Source organism: Muscardinus avellanarius (genome assembly GCF_963383645.1).
Source record: "Muscardinus avellanarius genome assembly, chromosome: 12".
NCBI lineage: Eukaryota > Metazoa > Chordata > Mammalia > Rodentia > Gliridae > Muscardinus > Muscardinus avellanarius.
Window position 1 is genome coordinate 30,259,581 of NC_137798.1, and position 26,770 is coordinate 30,286,350.

At 49.8% G+C, this 26,770-nt stretch overlaps 1 protein-coding gene across 1 annotated transcript; it reads right to left on the reverse strand.

Annotated features, from left to right (window-relative positions):
• Nucleotides 1–2,976: 2,976 nt before the first annotated feature.
• Nucleotides 2,977–20,659, reverse strand: RABGGTA (Rab geranylgeranyltransferase subunit alpha; the record flags this gene model as incomplete). The annotated part of the gene is made up of 19 exons (XM_080707107.1): nucleotides 2,977–3,125; nucleotides 3,999–4,086; nucleotides 4,220–4,333; nucleotides 5,251–5,367; nucleotides 5,462–5,550; nucleotides 5,691–5,779; nucleotides 5,946–5,997; nucleotides 6,086–6,191; nucleotides 6,298–6,399; nucleotides 6,719–6,801; nucleotides 6,886–6,969; nucleotides 7,739–7,942; nucleotides 8,078–8,265; nucleotides 8,452–8,576; nucleotides 8,988–9,098; nucleotides 9,259–9,271; nucleotides 9,366–9,590; nucleotides 9,677–9,800; nucleotides 20,599–20,659. The coding sequence occupies 19 exons, from the start codon at nucleotides 20,657–20,659 to the stop codon at nucleotides 2,977–2,979; spliced, it is 2,124 nt and encodes a 707-aa protein (XP_080563233.1).
• Between the last annotated feature and the right edge of the window lie 6,111 nt (nucleotides 20,660–26,770).

Genomic DNA, 26,770 nt, shown 5'->3' on the forward strand with positions numbered 1-26,770 from the left:
TTCAGACAGGCTCTCTTGGGTCCTGTTCTTGTGCCCATCAGCCAGGGCCACCTTCCCTTGTCCCAGCTCTGCCTGTGGGCCACTGAACAGAAGATGATAATGTAATCATTATCTTCTGTTCGCTAAATTGCTCATCTGTAGAGATGTATCGGGTAGGAGCAGGCAGGGAGGTACTTTCAGGACTGGGCGCAGAAAAGCTCCAGGAGCTGGCAAGGAGCCCCCCTCCCCCCAGCCACCCTGATTTTTTTCTTGTCCCATTGCAAACCCCAGAACCTCCAACAGCCTCAATATCCACACACTGGTATAAATCAAAATTCTGGGCCAGCATGAGGCAGGTCAGCCAAAGGGCTTCGCTGTGGGGCTGTTTGCCTTATCGCCTGGATACGGGAAGGGGCAGGGCCTACGGTGGCCGGATGTGTGAGAGCCCTTGTGGGCCCAGGCACATCCCAGAGAAGCAGGAAAATGCCTTTGTCACATTCTCTCTCTCATTTCAGGTTTTTTTCTTTCCCACCCAACTAGGTTTGACTCAGTGCCCTAGCCCTCATGCCGCTCCCTTTTCTCTCTCCTGTAGGCCTGGTGCCTCAGGGTTTCAGAGTCAGGACAAGGTGTGGGTGAGGGGGTCAGGGAGCAGAGGCCTAGCCCAGAGACTCAGGGAGCTGAGGCCAGGACTCTGACTTTTTTTTTTTTTTTAACTGAGGATTAAACGTAGAGGCATTCTGCCTCAGAACTACATACCTGGCCCTATTTAATTTTTTTTTTTTTTTTTTTTTTTTTTTGTAGTAGCAGGTATTGAATTCAGGGGCATTCTATCTCCAAGTAGCTTGGCAGCCTGTGGGAGCCTCTCCATTCTTTATTCCTTTTTTTTTTTACTCTATTTTAAAACAGAGTCTTGCTAGGTTGTCTCACAACCTGCCGAGCCTATCCTTGAACCTTGCAATCCTCCCGTCTCAGCCTCTCAATGACTGAGATTACAGGGTACGCCACCATGCCCAGCTGAGTTTTTTGAGACAGGGTTTTGCTAAATTGCTCAGGGTCTTGCTAAGTTGCTGAGGCTGGCCCTGAACCTGCAGTCAGTCCTTGTTTTAGCCTTCCAAGTGCTGGGAGTACAGGCCTGGACCACCAGGCGTGGCTTTCCTGACCATTTTATATTAATACAGAAGAGAAGGCTGGTACTAAACAGAGGTGTAGATTACTTTGGCTTCAGCACCTAAGAGCTCAGCAACCCTGGGCGAGTCTTTACCAGCGGTTGCCTCATCAGTACAAATGGGCATAATCACCTCATTCCTGCCAGCTCGAGGATCAAATGGGATCAAGAGTTTCTAAAGGGTTTTCAGCCACAGACTGCTGCTCATGGGGACTGATACTGTTGCTGTAACAGGCAGGGTGGAGCAAGGGTGCCCTGCCCTGCCCTGCCCCGCTCCGCCTGGGCTGTGAAGCACCTGGGACTGCTCGGTTTTGGTGAATGAGAACCATGGCAAACAGGGCATCTGAAAGGGGCTGAGGACACGGGGGAAACATTCATTCATTCATTCATTCATTCATTCATTCATTCATTCAGTAGTACTGGGAATCAAACCCAGAGGCATTCTACCTCCAAGTTTCATCCCCAGGCCTGTTTTTTATTTTTATTTTTAAACTCACTCTCATTAGCTGAGGCTGTCCTCAAACATGCAATCTTCCTGTCTCAGTCTCCCAAATACTGGGCTTAAAGACATGCACCACCACACCCAGCTCCAGGAGAAACATTTACTTATTTATTTATTGTTGTAGTAGGGATTGAATCCAGGGGCATTCTACCTCTGTTATACCCCCAGTCCTGTTATTTATTAATTTACTTATTTATTTTTGTGGTACTGGTAATGGAACCCAGGGGTATTCTACTTTTGAGCTACATCCCAGCCCTATTTTTCATTCTTCACTTTTGAAACAGGCTCTCACTGAATTGCAGAGGGCCTCACTTAGTAGTTGAGGCTGTCTGTGAACAGTGATCCTCTTGTCTCAGCCTCCCAAAATGCTGGGATTATAAGCATGCGTCACCACGCCCAGATCCTGTTTTTTTTTTTTTTTTTTTGGTGGAACTGGGCATTGAACCCAGGGGCATCTACCTCCGAGCTACACTCTCAGCCCCATTTTTTATTCTTTATTTTGAAATAGGGTCTCACTAAGTTGCATAGGGCCTAAGTAGTTGAGGCTGGCTGTGAACCTGTGATCCTCCTTTCTCAGCCTCCTAGGTACTGGGATTACAAGCATACACCACCATGCCTGGATACTTATTGTGGTATTGGGGATGGGATCCAGGGGAATTGTACCTCTGAGCTACAACCCCAGCTCTAATTTTTAGTCTTTTTAGTTTTGAAACAGGGTCTCACTAAATTGCGAAGGGCCTTACTACATAGCTGAGGCTGTCCATGAATGGGATTACAAGTGTGCATCACCACGCCTGGCTGGGCTTTTTATTTTTATTTTGAAACAATGTCTTGCTAGGTTGATCAGTCTCACTACTTGATGAGGTTGTCCTTGAACCTGTGATCCTCCGGTTTCAGCCTCCCAAACCTCCCAAATACTGGGATTAAAGGCATACATCACCATATTTGGCTCCAAGAGAAACATGTATAAACCCTTCCAGTTGGGGAGACTTTCAGCTGTTTTGTACCTCTGCCCAAATTAGAACCTGATCCCAATCTCTAACCCAGGCTGGAACCTGGACCCAATCTCAAACCAGAAGATAAATTCCTGAATTCTCCCCCAAACCTTGACACTTTGGTCTCCATGATAGGGAACAGCAAGGTAGAGAACATTAAATGAAAGCAGAGATACACCCAAGTCTCTTCCTTTCTTTCCCCAAAATATGTGGCAGTAGTAATGGGGGTAGTGGCAGAGTGGTGGCAGAGACAGCATCTTGGCAACCTGAGGGGGCCTCTCCATTCTTTATTCAGTCCCAATAAATTAAAGTGCAAGGGTGCGGGGTGGGGCCTCTTAGGTGAGGATGCTGTTTACGGAAGGCAGCAGTTCCGACAGGTGCTCCAAGATGCCTCCTTCTTGGCACAGTGGGTTACCCTGCAGGCTGACGAGGACCAGCCTGGGGCAGGAGGCAAGAGGCTGGAGTGCTGCAGGCTGCTGGAGGCCTGGGCAGGAGCGTCAAGGAAAGCTGGCAGGTTTCCTCTGATCCATCGGCCCCAGGGGCCCTTGAGAACTGGGACTGCTGCCTGGAAGCCTGCTCGCTGATGGTCATCTCCCATGTTGCCCTGGAGGGAGCGAGGCTCTAGGTGGAAGCTGCAGACACCCACCCTCAGGGGTGAGGCAGAGCACACGAAACAGGCCAGGTGTGGTTCCAGGAATGGTGGAGACGATGGCAAAGTAGAAAACTATTTGGGCTCTAAGCATTTTCTATTCAGCAACGATCCCGAGCAGGAGTACAGGTGCAAGGTTGTTCTAACTTCCAACTTTTTCTTCTTTTTTTCTGGTACTGGGGATTGAACCCGAGAGGCATGCTACCTTGAAGCTACACCCCCAGCCAAACTTTATTTCTTATTTGGAAACAGGGTCTCACTCAGTTTGCTGAGAGCCTACGTTTCCCACACTGGCTTTGAACCTGCGATCCTCCTGTCTCAGCCCCCCAAGTACAGGGATTACAAGTGTGCGCCATCATGCCTGGCTTCTGACTTTCAAGTTTTAAAAGAGGAATTAGAGTTCCAGATTTTTAAAAATATAAAACTTCTCGATTTTCATAATATCACATGGTCCCCGAGAACATGTGCTGGTTGTCCGTTTGTGAACTCTGGCTTGAGAAAGTCACTTACACTGCAAAAATCCACCAGTGCGAGTTAATGATAGCCCCCGACAGCCCCAGGCTGTCATGTCCCCTGGGCTCACACTGCCAGAGCGCCTGTCTCCTGCCCTGCTTCAGGGAGGAACCCTGTCTGTGTCTGCGGTCTGCCCCTCCCAGGGTGCACCTCACCCTACCCTATGTATTGTCTGCAAGGCAGACAGAAGGATACGGTTGTTGCACAGTGACAGCTCCTGCAGCCGGGGCAGGTTGGCAAGGCCGTCCAGGGACTCTATGGCGTTATCACTGGCCTGCAGCACCTGTGGAGGAGGGAGCCAAAGGCCGTCACATAGCCATCTGTCAGCCCAGGGCGATCTGCTCACAGTGCACAGAAGGGCTCGTGGGGTCAGGCTGGGAGATGGAGGGTAGACCACAGCAGAACGAGTGTTTTACCTCAAGGCAGCGAAGAGCAGCCAGGGCCGGGGGCAGGGCTCGGAGACGATTGTGTGACAGGTCAAGATGGGTGACCAAGAGCAGCTGTTCCAGATGGCAGAGCACGGTCAGATCCTGGGGTGTGAAGGGGATGAGATACCACATGGTCTGGGGGAGTGTCCTTAGCCACCGGCCCCTGCAGACCGCTGAGGAAAGCTCGCCCTGCAGTGCCTGCTACCGCAGAGAGTGCCAGGGGCTGGGTGGCCAGTGGGAGTGAACGGGAGGACGCTAGGGACAAAGGACAGTGGAGGGTGCCAGGGCGAACCAAGACTGCAGCAGGAGGGAGCCTTCTGAGTCAGGAGAGGGGCTTGCCAGGAGCAGAGGCGGGTGGGTGATGGGCCGGGAAGACTGATCAGGAAGGGCAGATAACAGGAAAAGTGGAACCTGGAAAGCTTCTCCTGCATCTCAAGAAACTATGTGAACTTAGGGTTTGGGGCCTCCAGGGTGAGAGCACAGGAACGTGTGGGAGGGGCGGGTGAAGGGTCACTCTGGAGGAAGAATGAAGATGTGGTCAGCACAGTGGAAGGCGAAGCCTGAGGCCCTGGTGACTCAGGATTTGAAACTGGGAATCCAGAAGGAGGAGGGCCAATGACAGAAAGAAAGGCCTGAAGCTGGCCTTGGTGGTGCACACTTGTAATCCCAGCATTCGGGAGGCGGAGACGGGAGGATCGCGGTTCGCAGACAGCCTCAGCTACTTAGTGAGGCCCTCTGCAACTCAGTGAGACCCGGTTTCAAAATAAAAGAATAAAAAATAGGGCAGGGGGTGTAGCTCGGAGGTTAAATGCCCCTGGGTTCCATTCACAGACCCCCACCAAAAAAAAAAAAAAAAAAAAAAAAAAAAGGCCTGGGAGGGGAACAGGCTGAAAGGACGATGGATGCAATCTGAGTCAGGCAGAAGTGTCCAGAAGGGAACCTGAGACTAAAGGCAAAGCCCGGAGTCGCTGAGGCCAGTGGGCGAGGGCCTCAGGGAAGGCACGCCCGGTAGCCCATACCTTGTGAGCCAGGTGCAGCACACGCACCTCCGCGTACTCCATCTTGAGCACGCTGTTCTCCAGCAAGAACTTGCTGCGCAGGTCATCCAGGTAGGCTGCCCTCATCGGGTCCACGGCCTGGCGGGAATGGGTAGGCAGGTACGTGTGTCAGCTGCCTTCACCCAGCCCACGGGGCCTGTTCCCCTGGCCTGTTCCCACAGGCACAACTTGCCTTAAGGGTCTGAAAGTACTGCAGTGTCTCCTTCTCATATAAGAGGGGGTCCAGGGCGCGCATGAGCAGGATGATGGTGAGCAGGCACCCTGAGGACAGGCCAGGGAAAACAGGTGTTCTCCTGCAAACTGCCCTCTTGAGACCCTTCCTCCTCTCCCCAGGGGGCTGCCCTGGAAAGGGGCTTCCTTAGAGGGTTTCTGGGAAGCGGGCTTGAAGGAATGGACCTCACATTTATTCTCAGGCTCCAGCTCCTGAAGCTCCTTACAGGATTCGAGCTCAGACTGTAGCACCGTGGACTTCTCCACTGACAGCTCACACCTGGGGGCGGGCAGGGTGGGGAGGGGATGATGCCCACAGTCCTGGGGTACAGGTTATCCCCAACATCCAGTCTGAGACCGTCTACCCCAGGACCAAGCCTTCAGCCCCAACTGCCTGATGGCCAAAGTCTAGAGCCCCCTCCTCATCTGTGCGCTCCTATCGTCACCTGAACAGCTGCTCATCAGTAGCCGAGTCCCGACACCAGCCCTCCGGGCGGCCTGAGAGAAAGGGTAGGTAGAAGATACCCGTGAGGGGAGTGGAGGAGTTGGGTCTGCTGAAAGAGCTTGGGGCTGGAGGTTGCATTACCTTTTAAAAGCACACATTCCTTCTGGGCATCGCCTGCCGTCCAAATGACACAAAATTTATGTTGGGGCAACTGGTCGTTGAGGGAGGCGGCAGGCAGGTCACAGAGCTGGGAGCGCTGGGTCAAGGAAATGCCCCGGCCTCGCCACTTTTCGGACTGTCCCGCCCTAGCCCTGTCCCAAGAATTCATTTTTGCCCCACCGATCCTGGGATACCCAGATGTGGCTGGGCCGGTTCCTGCCATCCGGGGTTCTCCAGTCCACAATCAGGGGTGAGTCATCCACCATGAGTAGCAAGGTTTCCATCCTGGAGCCCACCTATGCCAGGTGACAAGAGAGACCCATCAGCCCCAGGCCCACCATCCTGCCATTCTCTCCAGCAAAAGCCACAAGACTCAGCCAGGCGTGGTGGCGCACGCTTGTAATCCCAACATTCGGGAGGCTGAGACCGGAGGATCGCGGTTCGAGGACAGCCTCAGCTATTTAGTGAGGCCCTCTGCAACTTAGTGAGACCCTGTTTCAAAATAAAGAATAAAAAATAGGGCAGGGGATGTAGCTTGAAAGTCAAATGCCCCTGAGTTCCATCCCCAGACCCGCCAAAAAAAAAAAAAAAAAAAAAAAAAGCCACAAGACTCACTAGGAGGGGCCGCGAGAAGGACACAGTCAGACAGGCCTCGTCCCGGCTCACGTGCAGGCAGTGCAGAGTGTTCTGGGGGTCCGCTGGGGAGAGACACAGCCTCAGGTCTCCTACAGCTTCCATTCCTTCCGAACCCCAAACACCTGACCTCTTTCTCCACTGCTCACCTCGGCCCAGAAGCCAGCGGTGGTAGAACCAGGCACTCTGATCACTGGGGTCGGTAAAGAAGGCATTTTGTACCAGCTCCAGCTCTGCAAGGGCCAGGGAAGCATGGGGCTGTGGTCAGCATGCTGGTGGCCTCCTGGCCGTCCTACCAATCCTCCCTCTCCTCGGAGTACTTCCAGCCCGCAGTCGCACTTAGGGGCTTCATGTGTCAGTTTGTTTGTTTTGTTTTGGCTCTGTGTGTGTGTGTGTGTGTGTGTGTGTGGTATTGGGGCTTGAACCCAGAGGCATTCTAACTCTGGCTACACCCCCAACCTGATTTTATTTCTTATTTGGAAACAGGGTCTCACTAAGTTGCAGAGGGCCTCACTAAGTTTCCAAGGCTAGCTTAGCCTCCCAAGTACTAGAATTATAGGTGTGCTCCACCACACCTGGCTCAGATGTCAATTCTACTTTCCTCATTGGACATCTGAGATCCTTACAGCCAAGGACTGTCTAATGCACCCCCAAAGACAGCCATGAAGCAGGTGCTCAATAAGTCCAACTGGCTACTGGGTGTGGTGGTGGCGCACGCTTGTAATCCCAGCATTTGGGAGGCTGAGACAGGAGGATCGCAGTTTGTGGCCAGCCTCAGCTATTTAGTGAGGCCCTTTGCAACTCAGTGAGATCTTGTTTCAAAATAAAGAATAAAAAATAAGGCTGGGGGTGTCACGTGGAGGTAGAATGCCCCTGGGTTCCATCCCCAGTACCACAATAATAATAATAGTAATAATAATAAACCCAACTGGTGGGTTCAGGAACAGGACCAAAGAGGCGGCATCTCTAGAATCCTAGCCAGGATCTTCTGGCCCTGCTTACCTTTGAGCAGTACCTCCTCGGGGAGGCGCCCCTGTGGGCCAGAGTCTGGCTGGGGATGCAGCTGGGGCAAGAGGCAGGAGCGGTAATGCCAGGAGGAGTAGTTGGAGAAGTTTCGGGTGATGAGGCTGTCAGTGAAGGCTAACTCCTCTGCAGGGGGCACAGCTGCCTGTGCAGCCACGAACCGCCGATAGTCCCAGCAGTGAACTGGGGGAGGGTGACAGTACATCTCAGAAGCAGGGCCCATCCTGACCAGCCCACCCTACGCTGGGCATTACTGAGGGCCCACTACCAGGATGTGGGGCATGTGAAGGCTGTGGGGACAGAATCTTTGGTACGTACAGTTCCGCTCGTCCACCTCAAGGAAACGGGCACATAGCTCCAATTCCCGGGCCCAGTTGGGCTCAGGCAGGCGGCTCAGCAGCCAGCAGCGGTGGTGCCAGGTACCATAGGACTTAGGGTTCACACGTAGGCAGCTCTCCAGGAAGCCCAGTTCTGCCTTCACCAGAGCAGCCAACTCCTCTGGGGACCTGCAGCCAGAGGGAAAGGGGAATCAGGCCCTCCAACACCCAACCTCAGCTCACCCCTCACTTTCTGCACCCAGCCTCCCACCACCCTATCTCTGTACTCCTGTCTCCTTCCTCCTCCAGCACTGGACACAGGCAGGACAAAGGAGGGCTAAGGCAGTCTTCCTGGGACTCGGAACCCTGACATACTTCTGGGCCTCCAGCTGCTGGAACACCTCTCTTCGACAGTTCCAGAGGGTGGCAAAATCAGGGTTGGCTCCCAGGATCTGGCTTGTCAGTTCCAGCACAGATTCATCCAGTTCTCCAGCCTGGCGCTGAGAAGACAGGTTTCAGGATGAGAGATTCTTCCACTGCGGGACTAAATAACATCAACTACCCAATATCATGTGAATCCCATACTATACAAGTACTATGCAAAGCCCGTTATGGCTTTACAGGTGATGCACATCTGTAATCTTAGTACTTGGGAGGCTGAGACGGGAGGATTACAGGCATTCTCTCACCTAATCTTCACAATGTTCTTAGGCAGTGGGTGAAATTATTAGCCCCACTTTACAGATGGGCAGACTGAGGCACAAAGCAATTCAGAAGCTAGCCCAAGGACACACATCTAGTGTTGTGAAGGACCCATATTTGAGCAGTTTGACTCCGGGGCTTTGATCTTGGCGTCAGTTTTATACTGAGGGGACCCCCCCCCTGGGGTCGGGGCTACTTCTGAGCCCCACCTTCTGGAAGACGGCTCGAGTGGCTGACTGGTAGAGCTTCAGTTTCTGCTCCCGCTCTAGCCTTTTGGCCTCTGCCTGCTCTTCTGACGTCTTCACCTTCAGGCGCCCGTGCTAGACATGGCCAGGTTGGAAGAACGCAGGGTGCCGGGCAGGGTCAGGCCGGCACAAGCCCCCACCATAGAGCCCCAGGTTCGTGTGGGGCAAAGGAGACCCGGCCACGCGGGGCGAGGGCATGGGGATGCGGCCGAGGGGCTGGGCTCAGGGTTCTCACCATGGTGCCGGCTCTGCGGTCAGGACCGGGGAGGGGTCCAGAGGTAGCCCTGAAGTCTGGGGAGAGAGGTGTCAACCACAGACCCCCGCCCCCAGGAAGCTGCCCACGGGACAGGGCGCAGACCCCCGGGATGCGGGGGATCCCGGGACAGGCGCTGCGCCCGCAGGAGGAGGCGCTCACGAGGACGGGTCCTCCGCCCGCGCAGCCCTCCCTGCAGCCCGATCGGCCGGGGCAGCAGCCGAGCCCGGGCACCGGGGCACCGGGAAGCGCTCGGCCGCTCCCCGCCCGCCCCGCCGCTCCCAGGCACCGCCGCCCCCTGCGGGCAGACCCACCTGCGCTGGGAGGAGGCGCAGGACGCGGCGCTGCGGTGGCCACCGAGCCCGGACGCTGGCTAGAGCGGCGCCACACCTCCGCTCACCGAGCGCAGCGCCCTCTGCAGGCCCGGGGAGGGACCGCGGCGGCGGAGGCCCCTGGGAAAGCGCCCGGGTGCGAGTGCGCAAGCGCGGCCACAGCGTAAGCGGGAAAAGAGCTAAAGAGGCTTTCTAGGTAGCGACACAGCCGCAGTCGGATTGAAGGTTTCTCCAACACCCGGAAACCCACACCCTTGCTCCACTGACCTCACTGTGGCCACACAGGCCACCTCCCAGTTGTCAGATCTAACGGATGGGGTTTCCTGCCCTTATCTTCCCTGACCTCTGACCTCAATACTCACTACTACTAAGCAGGCTCGGATGGATGGTACGGATGATTGAGCCCAGAGGCATTCTACCTCTGAGCTACGCCCCCAGACCTTCTTATATCATCATCATCATCATCATCATCATCATCATCATCATCATCATCATCAATTAGTTGTTGTTTTGAAACAGGGTCTCACCAGGTTGCTGAGAGGCTCGCTAAATTGCTGAGGCTAGTCTTGAAGCTGCAATCCTGTCTCAGCTTCCCAAGTACTGGGGTTACAGGTGTGCACCACCAGCGTGGCGATTTGCTGACTTCTTTATGTTTGACACCCTTTCTTCGTTTCCCCGGCACCTTTGCCTCGCCTAAATGATCGTCAGGCCTCGTTGCTCACTCCTTTCCACTACACACGCCATTTTTGGGAGGTTAGCACAACCAAGTCTGGTTCAATATGGGTTAAAGTTGGAGTAGTTGGCACTCCCCAAGACCTCTGTCTTTGGCCTACAGATCTTCTGGCCCTACACTTTCTCTGGGTGACTTCATCCACACTCATGGTTTTAATTACTACCTAGAAGCTGATGACAACCGAATTTATACCTCCAGCCCAGATGTCTAATGAGCTTCAATAATAATAAATATGCAGTCATGTATATGTATATGGGTGCCACACACTAATATTCACATACATACACATATTCAAAACGTACTGGCTGGGCTTGGTGGCATATGCCTGTAATCTCTGTATTTGGGAGGCTGAGATAGGAGGATCGCAGGTTTGAGGACAACCTTGACAAATAGACTCTCATCAGCCTAGAGAAACCCTGTTTCCAAATAAGGAATAAAATCAGGTTGGGAGTGTAGCTGGAAGGTAGAATGCCTCTGGGTTCAATCCCTAGAAACATACACACACACCCCTATTGGGCACTGAATGTGATAGCATATGCCTGTAATCCCAGTATTTGGGAGGCTGACACAGGAGGGTTGCAGGCCTCCTGAAGCCAGCTTAAAGCAATTTATCAAGGCCCTCAGCAACTTAGAACATGTTTCAAAATAAAAATAAGATAAAATAGGGCTAGGGATATAGCTCAAAGGTAAAACTCCCCTGAGTTCAATCCCCAGTAAAAAAAGAAAATCTATAAAAATCCTTTGGGAGCTGGATGTGGTGGTGCACACTTGTAATCTCAGCATTTGGGAGGCTAAGACCGGAGGATCGTGGTCGCAGACCGACTCAGCTACTTAGTGAGGTCCTTTGCAACTCAGTGAGACCCTGTTTCAAAATAAAGAATAAAAATAGGGCTGGAATGCTGGGCGTGGTGGCACACACTTGTAATCCCCGGGCTTGGGAGGCTGAAACAGGAGGATTGTGCAGGTTCGAAGCCAGCCTCCACTGGCTTAAGAGACCCTGTTTCCACGTAAAAAATATAAAATAGGTCTGGGAGTGTAGCCTGGAGGTAGAAGGCCTCTGGGTTCCATCCCCGTACCACCAAAAAAAAAAAAAAAAAAAAAAGCCGGGTGTGGTGGCGCACACTTGTAATCCCCGCGCTTGGGAGGCGGAGACAGGAGGATCGCGCAGGTTCGAAGCCAGTCTTGTTGGCTTAAGAGACCCTGTTTCCAAATAAAAATATAAAATAGGTCTGGGGAGTATAACCCGGAGAAAGGTTTCTAGGAACCCCAGTAATACACACACACACACACACACACACACACTATATATATATATATATATATATATATATATATATATATATATATATATATAGTAGGTCTGGGAGTGTAGCCCAGAGGTAGAAGGGTTTCCAGGAACCCCAGTACCACCAAAAAGAAAAATAAATAGGGCTGGGGGTACAGCTCAGAGGTAGAACTCCCCTGGATTCAATCCCCAGTAAACACACACACACACACACACACACACACACACACACACACACACAGATGTGGCTATTTCTGTTGCCATTCACTGCAGTAGAAACCACAAAGGCCAATAGTCAGACATTTAGTCAGGGTGGAGGGGAAGCAATGTTACCAAATGGTTTTTGGAGTCTGAAGTACCTCAGGAATACCCAGGTGGTATCCAAAAGATTTTTCTTTTCCTTTCTTTTTCCTTTTCAGTACTGGTGATTGAACCAAGGGCATCCTACCTCCAACCTCTACCCCCAGCCCTATTTTTTATTCTGAAACAGGGTCTCACTAGGTTGCTGAGAGACTTGCTAAACTTCTGAGGCTGTCCTTGAATATGCAATCCTCCGGTCTCAGCCTCCCAAGTACTGGGATTGGTGTGCGCCATCACGCCCAACTCCTTTCCCACTTCTTGTTCTCTCTTGAATACCCTCTTCATTCCTGCTACAACTAAAACTGTTGAAAATCTTTTCAATGTTCTCCACCTCCACCCTGTGCCCTCTCTTGTCAGTTTATCCTCTGTGCTGCTAGATCAAACGTGTGTGTGTGTGTGTGTGTGTGTGTGTGTGTGTGGTGCTGGGGACTGAACCCAGGGGCGTGGCATTCTACCTCTGAGCTACACCCCCAGTGGAGGGCCTCACTAAGTAGTTGAGGCTGGCCACGAACTTGTGATCCTCCTGCCTCAGCCTCCCAAGTACTGGTATTACAAGGGTGTGCTACTATGCCCAGCTCGTTTTTGTTTTCTGAAACAGGGTCTAAGTTGCTGGAAGTCTCACTACATTGCGGAGGCTGTCCTTGAACCTGTAATCCTTCTGTCTCGGCCTCTCAAGTACTGAGATTATAAAACGTGCCACCAGTGCCTGGCTTGCTAGACTTTTATATATGCTGCCAAAGCAGCACACCGCCCCCTTCTTCCCGTACCTACTGTAATTCTTGGTTGTGTGCCAGTGTCTCCAGTCATTTTTTTTTTTCTCCTGGTACTTGGATTGAACCCAGGGACATTTTACCTCCAAGTTAAACCCTCAGCCCGATTTTCTTTCCTACTTGGAAACAGGTCTCACTAGGTTGCTGAGAACCTCGCTAAGTTGCTGATGATGGCTTTGAACCAGCGATCCTCCCATCTCGGCCTCCCAAGTACTGAGATGACAGTGTATGCCACCACCCCCGGCCAGTGTCTCCAATCAATGAAAGTTCCTGGAGGACAGGCGTCATACTTTCTTTGTCTTGTCTCTCTAATACTTCACCTCAGTTTTTAGTGGTTTTTTATTAGTTGAATGAATGAACAAAATATCACACAGTGAGGGCTGGTCTGACAGTGAGTGTGGTCGGCATCTCGGGATCAGGGGGACATCTGCACGGCCTAGACCAGGTCAGGAGAGTCTCCTGGCAGAGTCCTCATGGTGTGTGTGTGTGTGTGTGTGTGTGTGTGTGTGTGATGATTTTTTTGTGTGTGGGTCTGGGGATTGAACTCGGGCATTCGATCTCCGAGCTACAGCTCCTGCCCTATTTTTTATTCTTTATTTTTTAAACAGGGTCTCACTAAGTTGCGGAGGGCCTCACTAAGTATCTGAGGCTGTCCGCGAACCGCGATCCTCCTGTCTCAGTCTCCCAAATGCCGGGATTACGGGCGAGCCACCACGCCTGGCTGATGATTATATTTTGAGACAGGGTTTTGCCATGTTGCCTAGGCTGGTCTTGAACTTCTGGGCTCAAGAAATACTCCTGCCTCAGCCTCCTGAGTAGCTGGAACTACAGGCACCCACCCATACCACTGCACGGAGCCACGTGATGTTTTTGCAAGAAGTGTGTGTCCATTTGGCACATGTATGTTTATAACTTATATCTGAGTAAAAACGAATGACTTTAAATCTATTTTTTGGGGTACTAGAGGTTGAACCCAGAGGCAATCTACCTCCAAGCTACACCCCCAGCCACATATATATATATATATATATATATATGTGTGTGTGTGTGTATGTGTATGTGTATGTGTATGTGTATGTGTATGTGTATGTGTATATATGTGTATATATGTGTATATATGTGTATATATGTGTATATATGTGTATATATGTGTATATATGTATATATGTATATATTTTTTTATTTTGCAGGTCTGGGCATGGAACCAGGGGTATTCAACCTCCGAGCTACACCCCTGCCCTATTTTTTATTCTTTATTTTGAAACAGGGCCTCACTAAGTTGCGGAGGGCCTCACTCAGTAGCTGAGGCTGTCGGCGAACCGCGATCCTCTGGTCTTAGCCTCCCAAATGCTGGGATTACAAGTGTGCGCCACCATGCCCGGCTCTCATTGTATTTTTTATTTTGAAATAGGGTCTCACTGAAGGTGAGTGGTATGTATGCCTGTAGTCCCAGCTACTCAGGAGGCTGAGGCAGGAGTGTCGCTTGAGCCCAGAGATTAAAGACCAGCCGAGGCATCATGGCAAGACCCTGACATAGGTCGCCGAAGGACGTTGCTAAGTTGCTGAGGCTGGCCTCAAACCTGCAATCCTCCTGTCTCAACCTCCCAAGTACTAGGATTATAGGCATGTGCCACTAAGCTTGATAGCTTGAAATCTTTATATTTCTTTCACACCTCTTTCAGGCCCTGGAAATATATATAAAGTGCCCACTATATACCATTTCTGTTTCTGGGTCTTATAACAAGTTACAGAGAAAATGGGAACTTTCTCTGGCCTTGTGTACTTGCAGACCCAGTCAGCAAAGAGTTACTGGACTCACTGGTTATGTCTGTGCCAGGCATCTGGTGGGAGGCAGAAGCAGACTGGTTAGGAGCACAAACCCTGGTTACAAATCCCAACTCAGCCACTCACCAGCTATGTGACTTGGGGTGCAAGTAACTCACCAAGTGGAGTTTCATCTATCTCTTAGTTCCTTCAACAGTAACACAGGAAAAATATTACTTGGCTACTTGAATTGTACTTAAGGTTAAATAAATAATCTATGTAAAGTGCTTAGAATAATAACTGCACTGAGGAAGGGCTCAGTAAATAGTAACAAGAGCAGTAATAATGACCCTTATTATTTCTAATCTTGAAGACAAACATGCAGAGAAACCGAGGCTCAGAAAGACTGAATAACTTGCTGAGGGCCACCCACGGAATAAATAGCCAAATGGAAGCAGTGCCTGCACCCACGGAATAAATAGCCAAATGGAAGCAGTGCCTGCACCCACGGAATAAATAGCCAAATGGAAGCAGTGCCTGCTCTCGAGCAGTCCTCCCACTTCGCCACCTGCTTCTGTTTTTTTTAACTACCACCTGTTCTTGCTTCCTGCTCTGTATACACTCCTATGTGCAAAATGCAGCTGGGACACATGCCCACAGGCGCAGGGGTGCCAGGTACGGCCTTACATCATAGTCACCGAGGAGGAAAGGGGGCGGATGACGGCCGAGGTAAGCAAGAAGTGTTTTTTAGCAATTAGCAATCTTGAAACTGTGAAGGATGAGTCAGGCAGTCTTAAGAGAGGAAGTGAATCTCATGGAAAATCTGCATTCAGGAAGGTAGGGCCTGACAAGGCGTGGTGGCGCGCGCTTGTAATCCCAGCATTCGGGAGGCAGAGACCGGAGGATCGCGGTTCGTTGACAGCCTCAGCTACTTAGTGAGGCCCTCCGCAACTCAGTGAGACCCTATTTCAAAATAAAGAATAAAAGATAGGACAAGGGGTATAGCTTGGAGGTCGAATGTCCCTGGGTTCCATCCCTAGACCCGCAAAAAACCAAAACAAAACAATAAGAAAAAATTGAGCCGGGTGTGGTGGCACAGGCTTGTAATCCTAACATTTGGGAGGCTGAGACGGGGGAATCGCAGTTCGCGACAGCCTCAGCTACTTAGTGAGGCCCTTTGCAACTCAGTGAGACCCTGTTTCAAAATAAAGAATAAAAAATAGGTCTGGGGGTGTGGCTCAGAGGTAGAATGAATGGCCCCGGGTTCCATCTCCAGTGCTGCAAAATAAATAAATAAATAATAAATAAATAAAAAGAAGGTAGAGCCTGGGCCAGGCCTGATGGAGCATGCCTGTGGTCCCAGTGCTTGGAAGGCTGAGACAGGAGGATCACTGGTTTGAGGTCAACCTTAGCAATTTAGTTAAGACTCTCAGCAACTTAGCAAGACCCTGCTTCAAAATAAGTAAAAGCTGGGCATGGTGGCGCACGCTTGTAATCCCGGCATTTGGGAGGCTGAAGACAGGAGGATCATGGTTCTTGGACAGCCTCAGCTACTTAGTGAGGCCCTTTGAAACTCAGTGAGAACCTGTTTCGAAATAAAGAATTAAAAAAGAGAGCTGGGCGTGATGGCGCACGCTTATAATCCCAGCATTTGGGAGGCTGAGACGGGAGGATTACAGTTTGAGGACGGTCTCAGCTACTTAGTGAGGTCCTCTGCAACTTAGTGAGACCCTGTTTCAAAATAAAGAATAAAAAATTGGGCAGGGGGTGTAGCTCGGAGGTCAAATGCCCCTGGGTTCCATCCCCAGTACTGCCAAAAAAAAAAAAAAAAAAAGTAAAATAAAATAAAAGGGCTGAGGGGGGCGTGCCTCATCTATAGGATGCCCCTGGGCTCAATTCCCAGTACCAAAAATAAAATATAAAATAAATAAAGTAGAACCTGGGTTTTGGAAAGAGGGGGCAGAAAGGGCATTTCAAGCATGTGATATGACGTGAAGGTGGGGGAGAGAAAGCCAAACAGACTTAGTTGGCTGGCAGAAATTGAGCAAGGTGCTTTTGGAGATAAGAACAATGGAATTGATGACAGGCCTCTTGCTTAAAGGCAAAAGGATCTGCCAAAAGTTATCTTTGGCCTCCTCTGTGAGATAAGTGGGAACCGTGCAGGTGTTCAGGGCCACTGCCTGATGATTTTGAGGAAAGAACTGTGCTGCCCTGTGCCTGGAGAAAGAAAACAAGCAATTATTAAGTGTCAGCTGAGCCCCAGACAGCTTATTTAAGGCATTCACTATGAATGTGAAGCAGGTATTATTATCCAGAGCTTCCAGAGAGGAAGCAACCTATGCTGAGGGTTCACAGAGGCTGCGTGGCTTGCTCAGACTCACTCAGCTGGGAACACACTGGCCAGAACTCAAACCAAAGCCTGGGTGTTCCCTGTAGAGGTAGTGTCAGGGGCAACATGATAACTTCTGTGGGTTCTTGGCTTCCGTGGCGAAAGAATTTCAATACACGTCAGTCAGAGATAAAGGCAGAGGTTTTATTTATTTTTTTTTGAAGATTTAAAGACGTTTATTAGAAAGACAGAAATACAGAAAATAGAGATACAGCCCCATGCCAAAATGGCATGAGGGGGTGACTCGAAATGAATACACCCAAGGCAGAGGTTTTAATTCAAGTAAAGATACATGCTCAGGGAAAACACTGCCCATCTCGAAAGCACGAGAGTGGCCCAAGAAGAGAGGGTAAAGAGCTGCAAAACCTGCCCCAGAGCTGCCTCAAAATGGCCCAAAGAATGGCTTAAAATGGCTCAGAGCTGCAAAATGCCCAGAGTGTCCACGAACTGGCCCCAAAATGGCCACAATGGCCCCAAGATGGCAAAAAGCTCCTCTGAACTACACTTCTGATACTATAAGATCCCTCTAGAGAGGGCTGGTGGCCTCTTTCTTTGAAGCTTTCTGGTTCACAGAAGATAAAAATTCCTTTTGGGCCAGGACTCTTTCCAGAGCAGAGACAGGGCTGTCCAGCTGTGGGGCTCTGTGAACCAAAAGTGTGACTTTAGCCAGGCATGGTGGCGCAAGCTTGTAATCCCAGTACTTGGGAGGTTTAGACAGGAGGATCTGGGTTCCTGGCCAGCCTAAGCTACTTAGTGAGGCCCTCTGCAACTTAGTGAGACCCTGTTTCAAAATAAAGAATAAAAAATTGGGCTGGGGGTGTAGCTCGGAGGTAGAATGCCCCTGAATTCAATCCCTGGTGCTGAAAAAAAAAAAAGCGTGACTTTTTTTTTTTTTTGGTGGTACTGGGGTTCCAGGTAACCCTTCTACCTCCGGGTTACACTCCCAGACCTATTTTTTAAAAATACTTTTTAAACTTTGGAAACAGGGTCTCTTAAGCCAGCGTGGCTGGCTTGGAACCTGCGTGATCCTCCTGTCTCCGCCTCTGAAGCGCGGGGATTACAAGCGTGCGCCACCACACCTGGCAAAGTGTGACCTTTTTGAGCTCAAGTTTAATCGCCTCAGGAATTTCCTGAGTCCTCCATTATGATTAAATCCATGGACCTGACTTTTTTAGAATAACCAAATTCTGTTAAAGATTCTAGATTTTTTTTTTTTTTTTTTTTTTTTTTTTTTGGTACCGGGAATGGACCCAGGTGCATTCTACCTCTGAGCTACACCCCGAGCCCTAATTTTTTTTTTTTTTTTTTTTTTTTGTTATACTGGGAATGGAACCCAGGGGCCTTCTACCTCTGGGCTACACTCCCAGGCCTATTTTATATTTTATTTGGAAACAGGATCTCTTAAGCCAGCTGAGGCTGGCTTCGAACTTGCGCCATCCTCCTGTCTCAGCCTCCCAAGCGTGGGGATTACAAGCGTGCACCACCACGCCTGGCGCTACTTTTTTTTTTATTCTTTATTTTGAAACAGGGTCTCACTAAATTGCAGAGGACCTCACTAAATTGCTGAGGCTGGCCTCGAACCTGCGATCCTCCTATCTCAATCTCCCAAGTATCGGTATCACAGGCATGCACCATCACACCTGGCTCCTTTTTATTTTTTATTTTGAAATGGGGGTCTTGCTAAATAACTATGCGCTGGCCTCAAACTTGCGATCTTCCTGTCTCAGCTTCCCAAGTACAGAGATTGCAGATTGGTGCCTAGTTGAACTTGAGCCTTTTGAGATCTGGAGCCCTGGTGTTCCTTCAAGTCAGCTGCCTTTTCTTCTGCTAATCCTTTCTACACACACGTGTGCGCGCGCGCGCACACACACACACACACACACAGCCTCTCAGCCCCTGAGCAGTCAAAGAGCAGAGATGGTTTGCAGGGAGGAGAGAGACCAGGAGCCCTAGGGCAGGCCCAGTCAAAGCTGGGCTCGCTGCCATGCTTGGTCAGAGGCAGTGGGAGTTAGTAGGAGGCAGGTACTAGAGCTACCACGAGGCCCTGAGCGCCGTGGGGCAGTGTGTGTACTGACTCTGTTACTTAAGATTTAGTATCAGAGCCGGCTGCCATAGTATTCTGGGTGTCAGGGATCCCGTACTAAACCCCAGACCCACTGCCTCTGCCTTGCTGGCACTTTCGGTCTAGTGCAGCCCTGCCCACTTTCTGTGATGATGGGAAAATGTCCAAGATCTGCATTCTGCAATATGGTTGCCACTAGTTCACGTGGCTGCCCAGCACCTGATATGTGGCCAGTGCCATGGAGGAACTGAATTTATTCCTTCCTTCCTTTCTTCCTTCCCTTTCTTTCTCTCTTTCCTTCTTTTCTTTCTTTTCTTTTCTTTTCTCTTCTCTTCTCTTCTTTTCTTTTCTTTCTTTCGTGCTGGTGATTGAACCGCAGGGCATTTCTACCTCTGAGCTACACCCCCAGCCCGATTTTGTTTTTTTATTCTTTATTTTGAAACAGGGTCTCATTGAGTTGCCAAGGGCCTCACTAAGTAGCTGAGGCTGTCCTCAAACCGCGATCCTCCTGTCTCAGCCTCCCAAATGCTGGGATTACAAGCATGTGTCCCCATGCCCGACTTCCAGTCCAAGTTTTTCATCTTTATTTTGAAACAGGGTCTCACTAAGTTGTGGAGGGCCTCCTTAAATAACTGAGGCTGGGTGCAAACCCAGATCCTCCTGTCTCAGCCTCCCAAGTACTGGGATTACAAGTACGCACCACCTTGCCTGGTTCTTGAAACTGAATTTCTAATTTCATTTCATTTTAATTAATTAATTTATTTATTTATTTATTTTGGTGGTACTGGGGTTCCTGGAAACCCTTCTACCTCTGGGCTACACTCCCAGACCTATTTTTCTTATACTTTTTATTTGGAAACAGGGTCTGTTAAGACAGCGCGGCTGGCTTCGAACCTGTGTGATCCTCCTGTCTCCGCCTCCCAAGTGCAGGGATTACAAGTATGCGCCACCACACCCGGCCATTTTAATTATTTTAAATCCAAATAGCCATGTGGGGCTCATGGCAAGAATTGAACGAGAAGGTCTTGTGGTTGAACCTTCTAAGCTAGAACAGGACACAGGCCCTCGAGGTCCCACAGAGGGGCCACCTTGCCTGGACTCTGGTTGAGTTAAGGCGCTTTTCCAGAATGGGTGACACGTAATGGTTTGCAATCTTTTTTCTTACACTCCAGATGTTTTTTACTTTTCTTGTAAAACTTTCCAGTGAAGAAGAACATTTGGAAGAAAATGGCGGTATTAGAGGCAAGATGGCGACGTGGCGCCCGCCACCGCACGAAAAGTGACTTTTGGAAGAAATACCCCAGAAGAGATCAGAAAGTAGACTGCTCCTGCCACACATGCTCAGGAATTTTTTTTTTTTTTGGTGGTACTGGGGTTCCTGGAAGCCCTTCTACTTCCGGGTTACACTCCCAGACCTATTTTATATTTTTATTTGGAAACAGGGTCTCCTAAGCCAGCGAGGCCGGCTTCAAACCTGTGCGATCCTCCTGTCTCCACCTCCCAAGTGCGAGGATTACAAGCGTGGGCCACCACGCCCGGAAATGCTCAGGAATTCTTGACAACATACTCTGTAAGAAAAATGTTCCAGGTGCATGGGAGGGAGCCCAGCATGGTGGGCCAGGCTCACCGCGCTGCGGGGCCTCGGTGCTCATGGCCAACGCGCTCCTCTGTGCCGCGCTGGGGGCCATGGTGTGAATGGAGCCGCAGATCTCTGTGGTGAAGCTGTGGGCCTCTGCTGCTGGTGGGTGATAAAATTAATTGCTGCTAAGTACTCGGGCTCCTAGCTTCTGCAAAGACACATACTGTTTTCTTTTATTAAAAAATATTGAAGAAAAAATGGGAACCTCTGTAGACATCCTGCTCACTGTGTCAGGGCCCGGGCCTTCTCCACAGCGAGGCTGGGACCGGGGCCTGCTCCACACGAAGGGCCAGCGGCCCCTGCGACCGTGCAGTCAGGAAGCACTCGAAGCTGCTGCTGCTTCACCTCTGCTCTCAGCAGACTCCCATCCAAGTGGCTGTTACTTAAAAAATTAGTTGAGAGTGGATCATCTAATCAACGTTACTCATCTGGCTTTCAGGATTACAGTAAAGTGGGAATCAGTGCTGAAAATAAACGAAGGACTTCTAAGGCAGAAAGAGATTGTAAGTGATTGGATTTGGAGAATTAGAAACTCTAATACAAGCCGGGCGTGGTGGCGCACGCTTGTAATCCCTGCTTGGGAGGCTGAGACAGGAGGATCGCATGGGTTCGAAGCCAGCCTCAGCTACTTAGTGAGACTGTTTCCAAATAAAATATAAATAGGTCTGGGAGTATAGCCCGGAGGTAGAAAGCTTCTGGGTTCCACTCCCAGCACACACACCCCCCAAAAAAGAAACTCTAATACATTGTTGGCGGGATTGCAAATTAGTGCAACCACTTTGGAAAACAGTATGGAGGATCCTCAGAAGAATGAATAGGAACTTACCATATGATCCAGCGATACCACTTCTGGGTTTCTACCCAAAAGAATGGAAACCAAGCTACCAAACTAATGCATGAGGATCTATGTTCGTAGCTGCACAATACATCATTCCCAAACTATGGAACCAGCCAAGATGTCCATCAACAGATGAGCAGATTACAAAACTATGAGATTTGTACACAATGGAATTTTACCCAGCCATAAAGAAGAAGAAAGTTATGTCATTTACAAGGAAATGTATGGAACTGGAAAACAGTATGCTAAGTGAGATTAGTCACAAGAAGAAAGAAATTGGATGCTCTTCCTATTTTGGAGAAGCAAGGTAGAAAATGGGTCATAGGAGGAACTCTGGACGAAGAAGGAGAAACTCTAGATGAGCAAATAAGGCGACCAACTGAGGGGGTGGGAGGAAGGAATATTCCCTCATGTACATGGTGTACATTAACAAACATATCAAAGTTATTCACTAAGCCCAACATGGGAAGGAGGGCGGAGGGGGGGGAGTGGGGTGGGAACTGGGGAAGGGCTGAATGAGTGATGTGTGCATGTGTGCTCTACCATTTTGCACTGCATTAAGATGTATGGCTACAACGTACCAATAAAATTTTTAAAAAGAATAACATTTGTATACACAAAACATGTCCAAATCATAGGCATATACCTCTGATATTCCCTTTTAAAAATTCTCCCAACCACAGGGTGGGTAGGGGTCAGTGGGGAACTGGACGTACAAGAGTGGAAGGGGTTGTAAATGTCTTCTCAGGGATATTTAGACAGAACCTGAAATCTGGGTCCTTGTTCTGTGGCCTTGAGAGGAGAGCATGCATTGAGGGTGGGGAGGAAGGACTATTCTAGTTATTTTTTTTGTGGTACTGAGCTTGAACCCAAGGACATTCTAACGCCAACTTACACCCTAAGTCTATTTTTTAAATTTATTGCCGGGCGTGGTGGCGCACACTTGTAATACCTGTGCTTGGGAGGCGGAGATAGGAGGATCACGCTGGTTCGGAGCCAGCCGCGCTGGCTTAAGAGACCCTGTTTCCAAATTTAAAAAATATATAAAATAGGTCTGGGAGTGTAGCCCGTAGAAGGGCTTCCAGGAACCCCAGTACCACCAAAAAAAAAAAAAAAAAAAAGTAAATTTATTCTTTACTTTTGAAACAGGGTTTCACTAAGTTGTGGAGAGCCTCACTAAGTAGCTGAGGCTGGCTGCAAACCTGTGATCCTCCTGTCTCAGCCTCCCAAGTACTGGGATTACAAGTGTGTGCCACCACGCCTGGCTGCAAAAAGGACTAATTTTAAAGAATAACAGGCAGGACTGGGCAGCAGGCGGGACTGAAATTCAGGGCTGAAGGCAATTCTGAGTTTGACTGGCAGGTTGTAAAGCAGAGATTGGAGAATTTGCGGTTTCCACAGAGGTCTTAGAATGTGGTGTGTGTGTGGGGGGGTGGAGCATGGTGGGGCACACCTGTAATTCCAGTACTTGGGTGGCTGACGCAGGATAATTGCAGGTTGGAGACCAGCCTCAGCAACTTAGTGAGACCCTGTTTCAAAATTAAAATTAATTTTTTACCACAATATGATGTATGAATATAATGCACCAATAAAAATAAAAAAAATAAAAAAATTAAAGTTAAAAAAAGCTAGGTGTGGCAGCGCACACTAATTTCAGTACTTGGGAGGCTGAGACAAGAGAATTGCAGTTTCTACAGCCAGCCTCAGCAAGCCCCTCTGCAATTTAGTGAGACTCTGTTTCAAAAAAGAAAAAGAAAAATATAGGGCTGCAGGTGTAGCTCAGAAATAGAATGCCCCTGGGTTCAATCCCCAATACCTCAAAAAATAAAAATTAAAGGGGCTGGGGTATAGCTCAGAGGTAGAATGTGGTAGGGGAGGGAGGGGTGTGTAAGAAGAGAAAGGCATTCCTTGATTATGTTTGGCTTGATGTGGAGATGTCCTGCGGCAGCAAGAAATACTTGCCTGAGAGAGGCTGAGAGGTCAGAGTGAGAGGGAAGAGGCGAGCGTGGGTGTGGAGGTCAGCGTGGTGTCAGGGTGCGCAGGTAGTGATTACCCCCGCGAGGGATGGGGACTCTGAGAAGAGGCACACGAACAGGCTTTGGCAGAATCGTGGCCAGGGCAGGCCGCAGGGTGTGGGGTGGGGAGCGGGGACGGGGGCAAAGGGAGAAATGAACAATGAAGTTTCTGTGTTCTCAAAGCCATTATTAAAGCGAACTAATAATGACCAGCTGCTGCACAGCCATTATGACAAGAAACTGAGACTCTGCCAAGGCCATGTGCTCAGAGGTGATGGAGCCCAGGCTGTCCAAGTCCAGAGACAGTCTCGCTCACATTTTCTTTTTTGTACTGGGGGTCTACCCCAGGCCAGCGCTTTTCCGCTGAGCTACATCCCAGTCCTCACTCACATTCTTTCCAGCCCAGCACGCACACTGCTGGTCATGCAGCGGGTGTGGGAAGAAGCGCTGGAGGCTTCAGGGAAGATGGGGTGGATATGTGGGGGCCCCCACTCCACTCCCTGGCCACCCACCCGGGGCAGGAGCCAGCAAAGGAAGGGAACTCACTCCCGGATGCTGCTCAGCTGGTTTCAGGTGATGATGTTTGTTTGTTTGTTTTGCGGGTCTGGGGATGGACTCCAGGGGCATTTGACCTCCAAGCTACACCCCTGCCCTATTTTTTTATTCTTTATTTTGAAACCGGGTCTCACTGAGTTGCAGAGGGCCTCACTAAGTAGCTGGGGCCGTCTGCGAACCGCGATCCTCCAGGTCTCAGCCTCCTGAATGCTGGGATTACAAGCGTGCGCCACCACGCCCGGCTTAGGTGATGATGTTTAGACGAGTGGGTGAGGGGCGCCCTGGGGACTTAGGGGAAATCAAGTGTTGGGAAGTCTGAGGCGCAGTGCAAGTCACACTAAAGGAGACGAGAAAGGGGACTATCTGCTGGGTGTGGTAGTGCACACCTGTAATTCCAGTCTTACTCAGGAGGCTGAGGCAGGAGGATTGCAAGTTTTGTTTTTTTTTTTTTTTTTTTTGCAGTACTGGGGATATTACTCAGGGGCATTCTACCTCCAAGCTACACCTCCAGCCCTATTTTTTATTTTTTATTTTTAAACAGGATCTCACTGAGTTTTCAAAGGGCCTTACTAAATAGCTCAGACTGTCCGCAAACCCGGATCCTCCTGTCTCAGCCTCCCAAGTGCTGGGATTACAAGCATGAGCCACCACGCCCAGTTCGGATTACAAATTTAAGGTCAGCCTGGGTAATTTAGTGAGACCCTGTCTCAGAATAAAAAATAAAGAGGACTGTAGATCAGTGGTAAAAAGCCCCACCACTGCAAAAAAAAAAAAAAAAAAAAGGTGGGGGGAGGAGGGGAGGAGAGTACATTGGGAGGGGAGAGAATCTGAGCAGGGCACTTGGCACACAGCGATGAGGGCGGAGTTGAAGAGTCCCGGTGACACAGGGGAGGGAAGTGCCCAGCTCTTATCTCTTGCACCAGAGGTCCTCCTCTGCCCCCTAGCTTCCTGATTCTTGCGCTGTAACATTGAGCACCACAGAACAGAACGTCAGAGGGAGGGCTGGAGGAATCCTCGGCAGCCCAAAGGTGCTCCCCGATGTCAAGTCACGCCGCGTGGATGATGATCTCAGTGCTCTGGTACCCATCGTTTTTATTGGGATGTGTTTAGCAACAAGATGAACTGTGGGTGGGTGATAGCATATTTATAGCTGGCAGGATGTTCATCCCGAAGCAATATGAATTAATGTGTCTCTGCCACCTGGAGGGAGCTCCCTAGTGGTGGCATATTTTTTTCAGTGACATGTTGGATGAGGACATAGGTGCCATTCTCATAATTGAAGATGGTCAATAGATAGTTGGGAGGAAAATAGGATGATGGAATCTGGACAGATTTGACTAGAAGGTATTGGATGGGGATAGACTCGGGTTCTTTGGATCTTAAAAGATCGTATGTGCAAGAGCAAGTGTGTAAGAGGTAGAATAACACCAGTGTGTAAAGAGAAAGAGATTCTGGTTCCACAGGGTTGGTCAGAGTAGACCCTGAATCCCAGCATTCGGGAGGCTGAGACAGGAGGATCCAGGTTCACGGCCAGCCCCAGCTACTTAGTGAGGCCCTTTGCAACTCAGTGAGGCCCTGTGGTTTTTTTTTTTTTTTTTTTTTTTTTTGGTGGTACTGGGGGTGGAACCCAGAGGCTTTCTACCTTCTGGCTATACTCCCAGACCTATTTTCTATTTTATTTGGAAACAGGGTCTCACTAAGTTGCTGAGAGCCTCACTAAGTAGCTGAGGCTGGCTTCGAACCTGTGCGATCCTCCTGTCTCAGCCTCCCAAGCGCGGGGATTACAAGTGTGTGCCACCACGCCCAGCTCAGTGAGGCCCTGTTTTTGAAATAAAGAATAAAAAATAGGGCGGGGGGGGTGTAGCTCAGAGGTACAATGCCCCTGAGTTCCATCTCCAGTACTGCAAAGAGAGGGAGGGAGGGAGAGAGAGGGGGGGGGGTGCTGGCTCTGTACTTTGTTTGCCCAAAGCACTAACATTACTTGGAGCTGCACTAGTTTTTTTTTTTTTTTTTTTTTTTTTTTTTTTTTTTTTTTGGTGGTACTGGGAATAGAACCCAGGGACATTCTACCTCTGAGCTACACCCTCAGAAACAGGTCTTTCTAAATTGCAAATGTTAAGCCGGGCGTGGTGGCGCACGCTTGTAATCCCAGCATTCGGGAGGCTGAGACCAGAGGATCGCGGTTCGGGGACAGCCTCAGCTACTTAGTGAGGCCCTCCGCAACTCAGTGAGACCCGGTTTCAAAATAAAGAATAAAAAATAGGGCAGGGGGTGTAGCTCGGAGGTCAAATGCCCCTGGGTTCCACCCCCAGACCCACAAAAAAAAAAATTGCAAATGTTGCTGAGGCTAGTCATGAACCTGTGATCCTCCTGTCTCAGCCCCCCAAGTACTAGAATTACAGACATGTACCACCACACCTGGCTACCAGGACGATGGGGCTCATAGGCTGCAGACACTGTGATAGATTCATTGGGAGTGTATGGACCATTCTGAGAGGTATAAATTATAGAGCACAGAGGGAAATCAGGATGGTGAGGAGAGCCCATGACCACAGGGAGGTGCTGCACGGGGAGAAATGACTCAAGGGTCAGGCGTTAATGGTCTTCAAACTCCTCAGTCAGAAACTACACTGGTTCTTTATATCTTGAGAGAAAAGAACAAGGACCAGGAAGTGGATGTATACTCATATGAAGGACTTTCTAATAATTAAATCTGCCCAATGATAGAATGGTTCTTAATAAGTGATGGTGA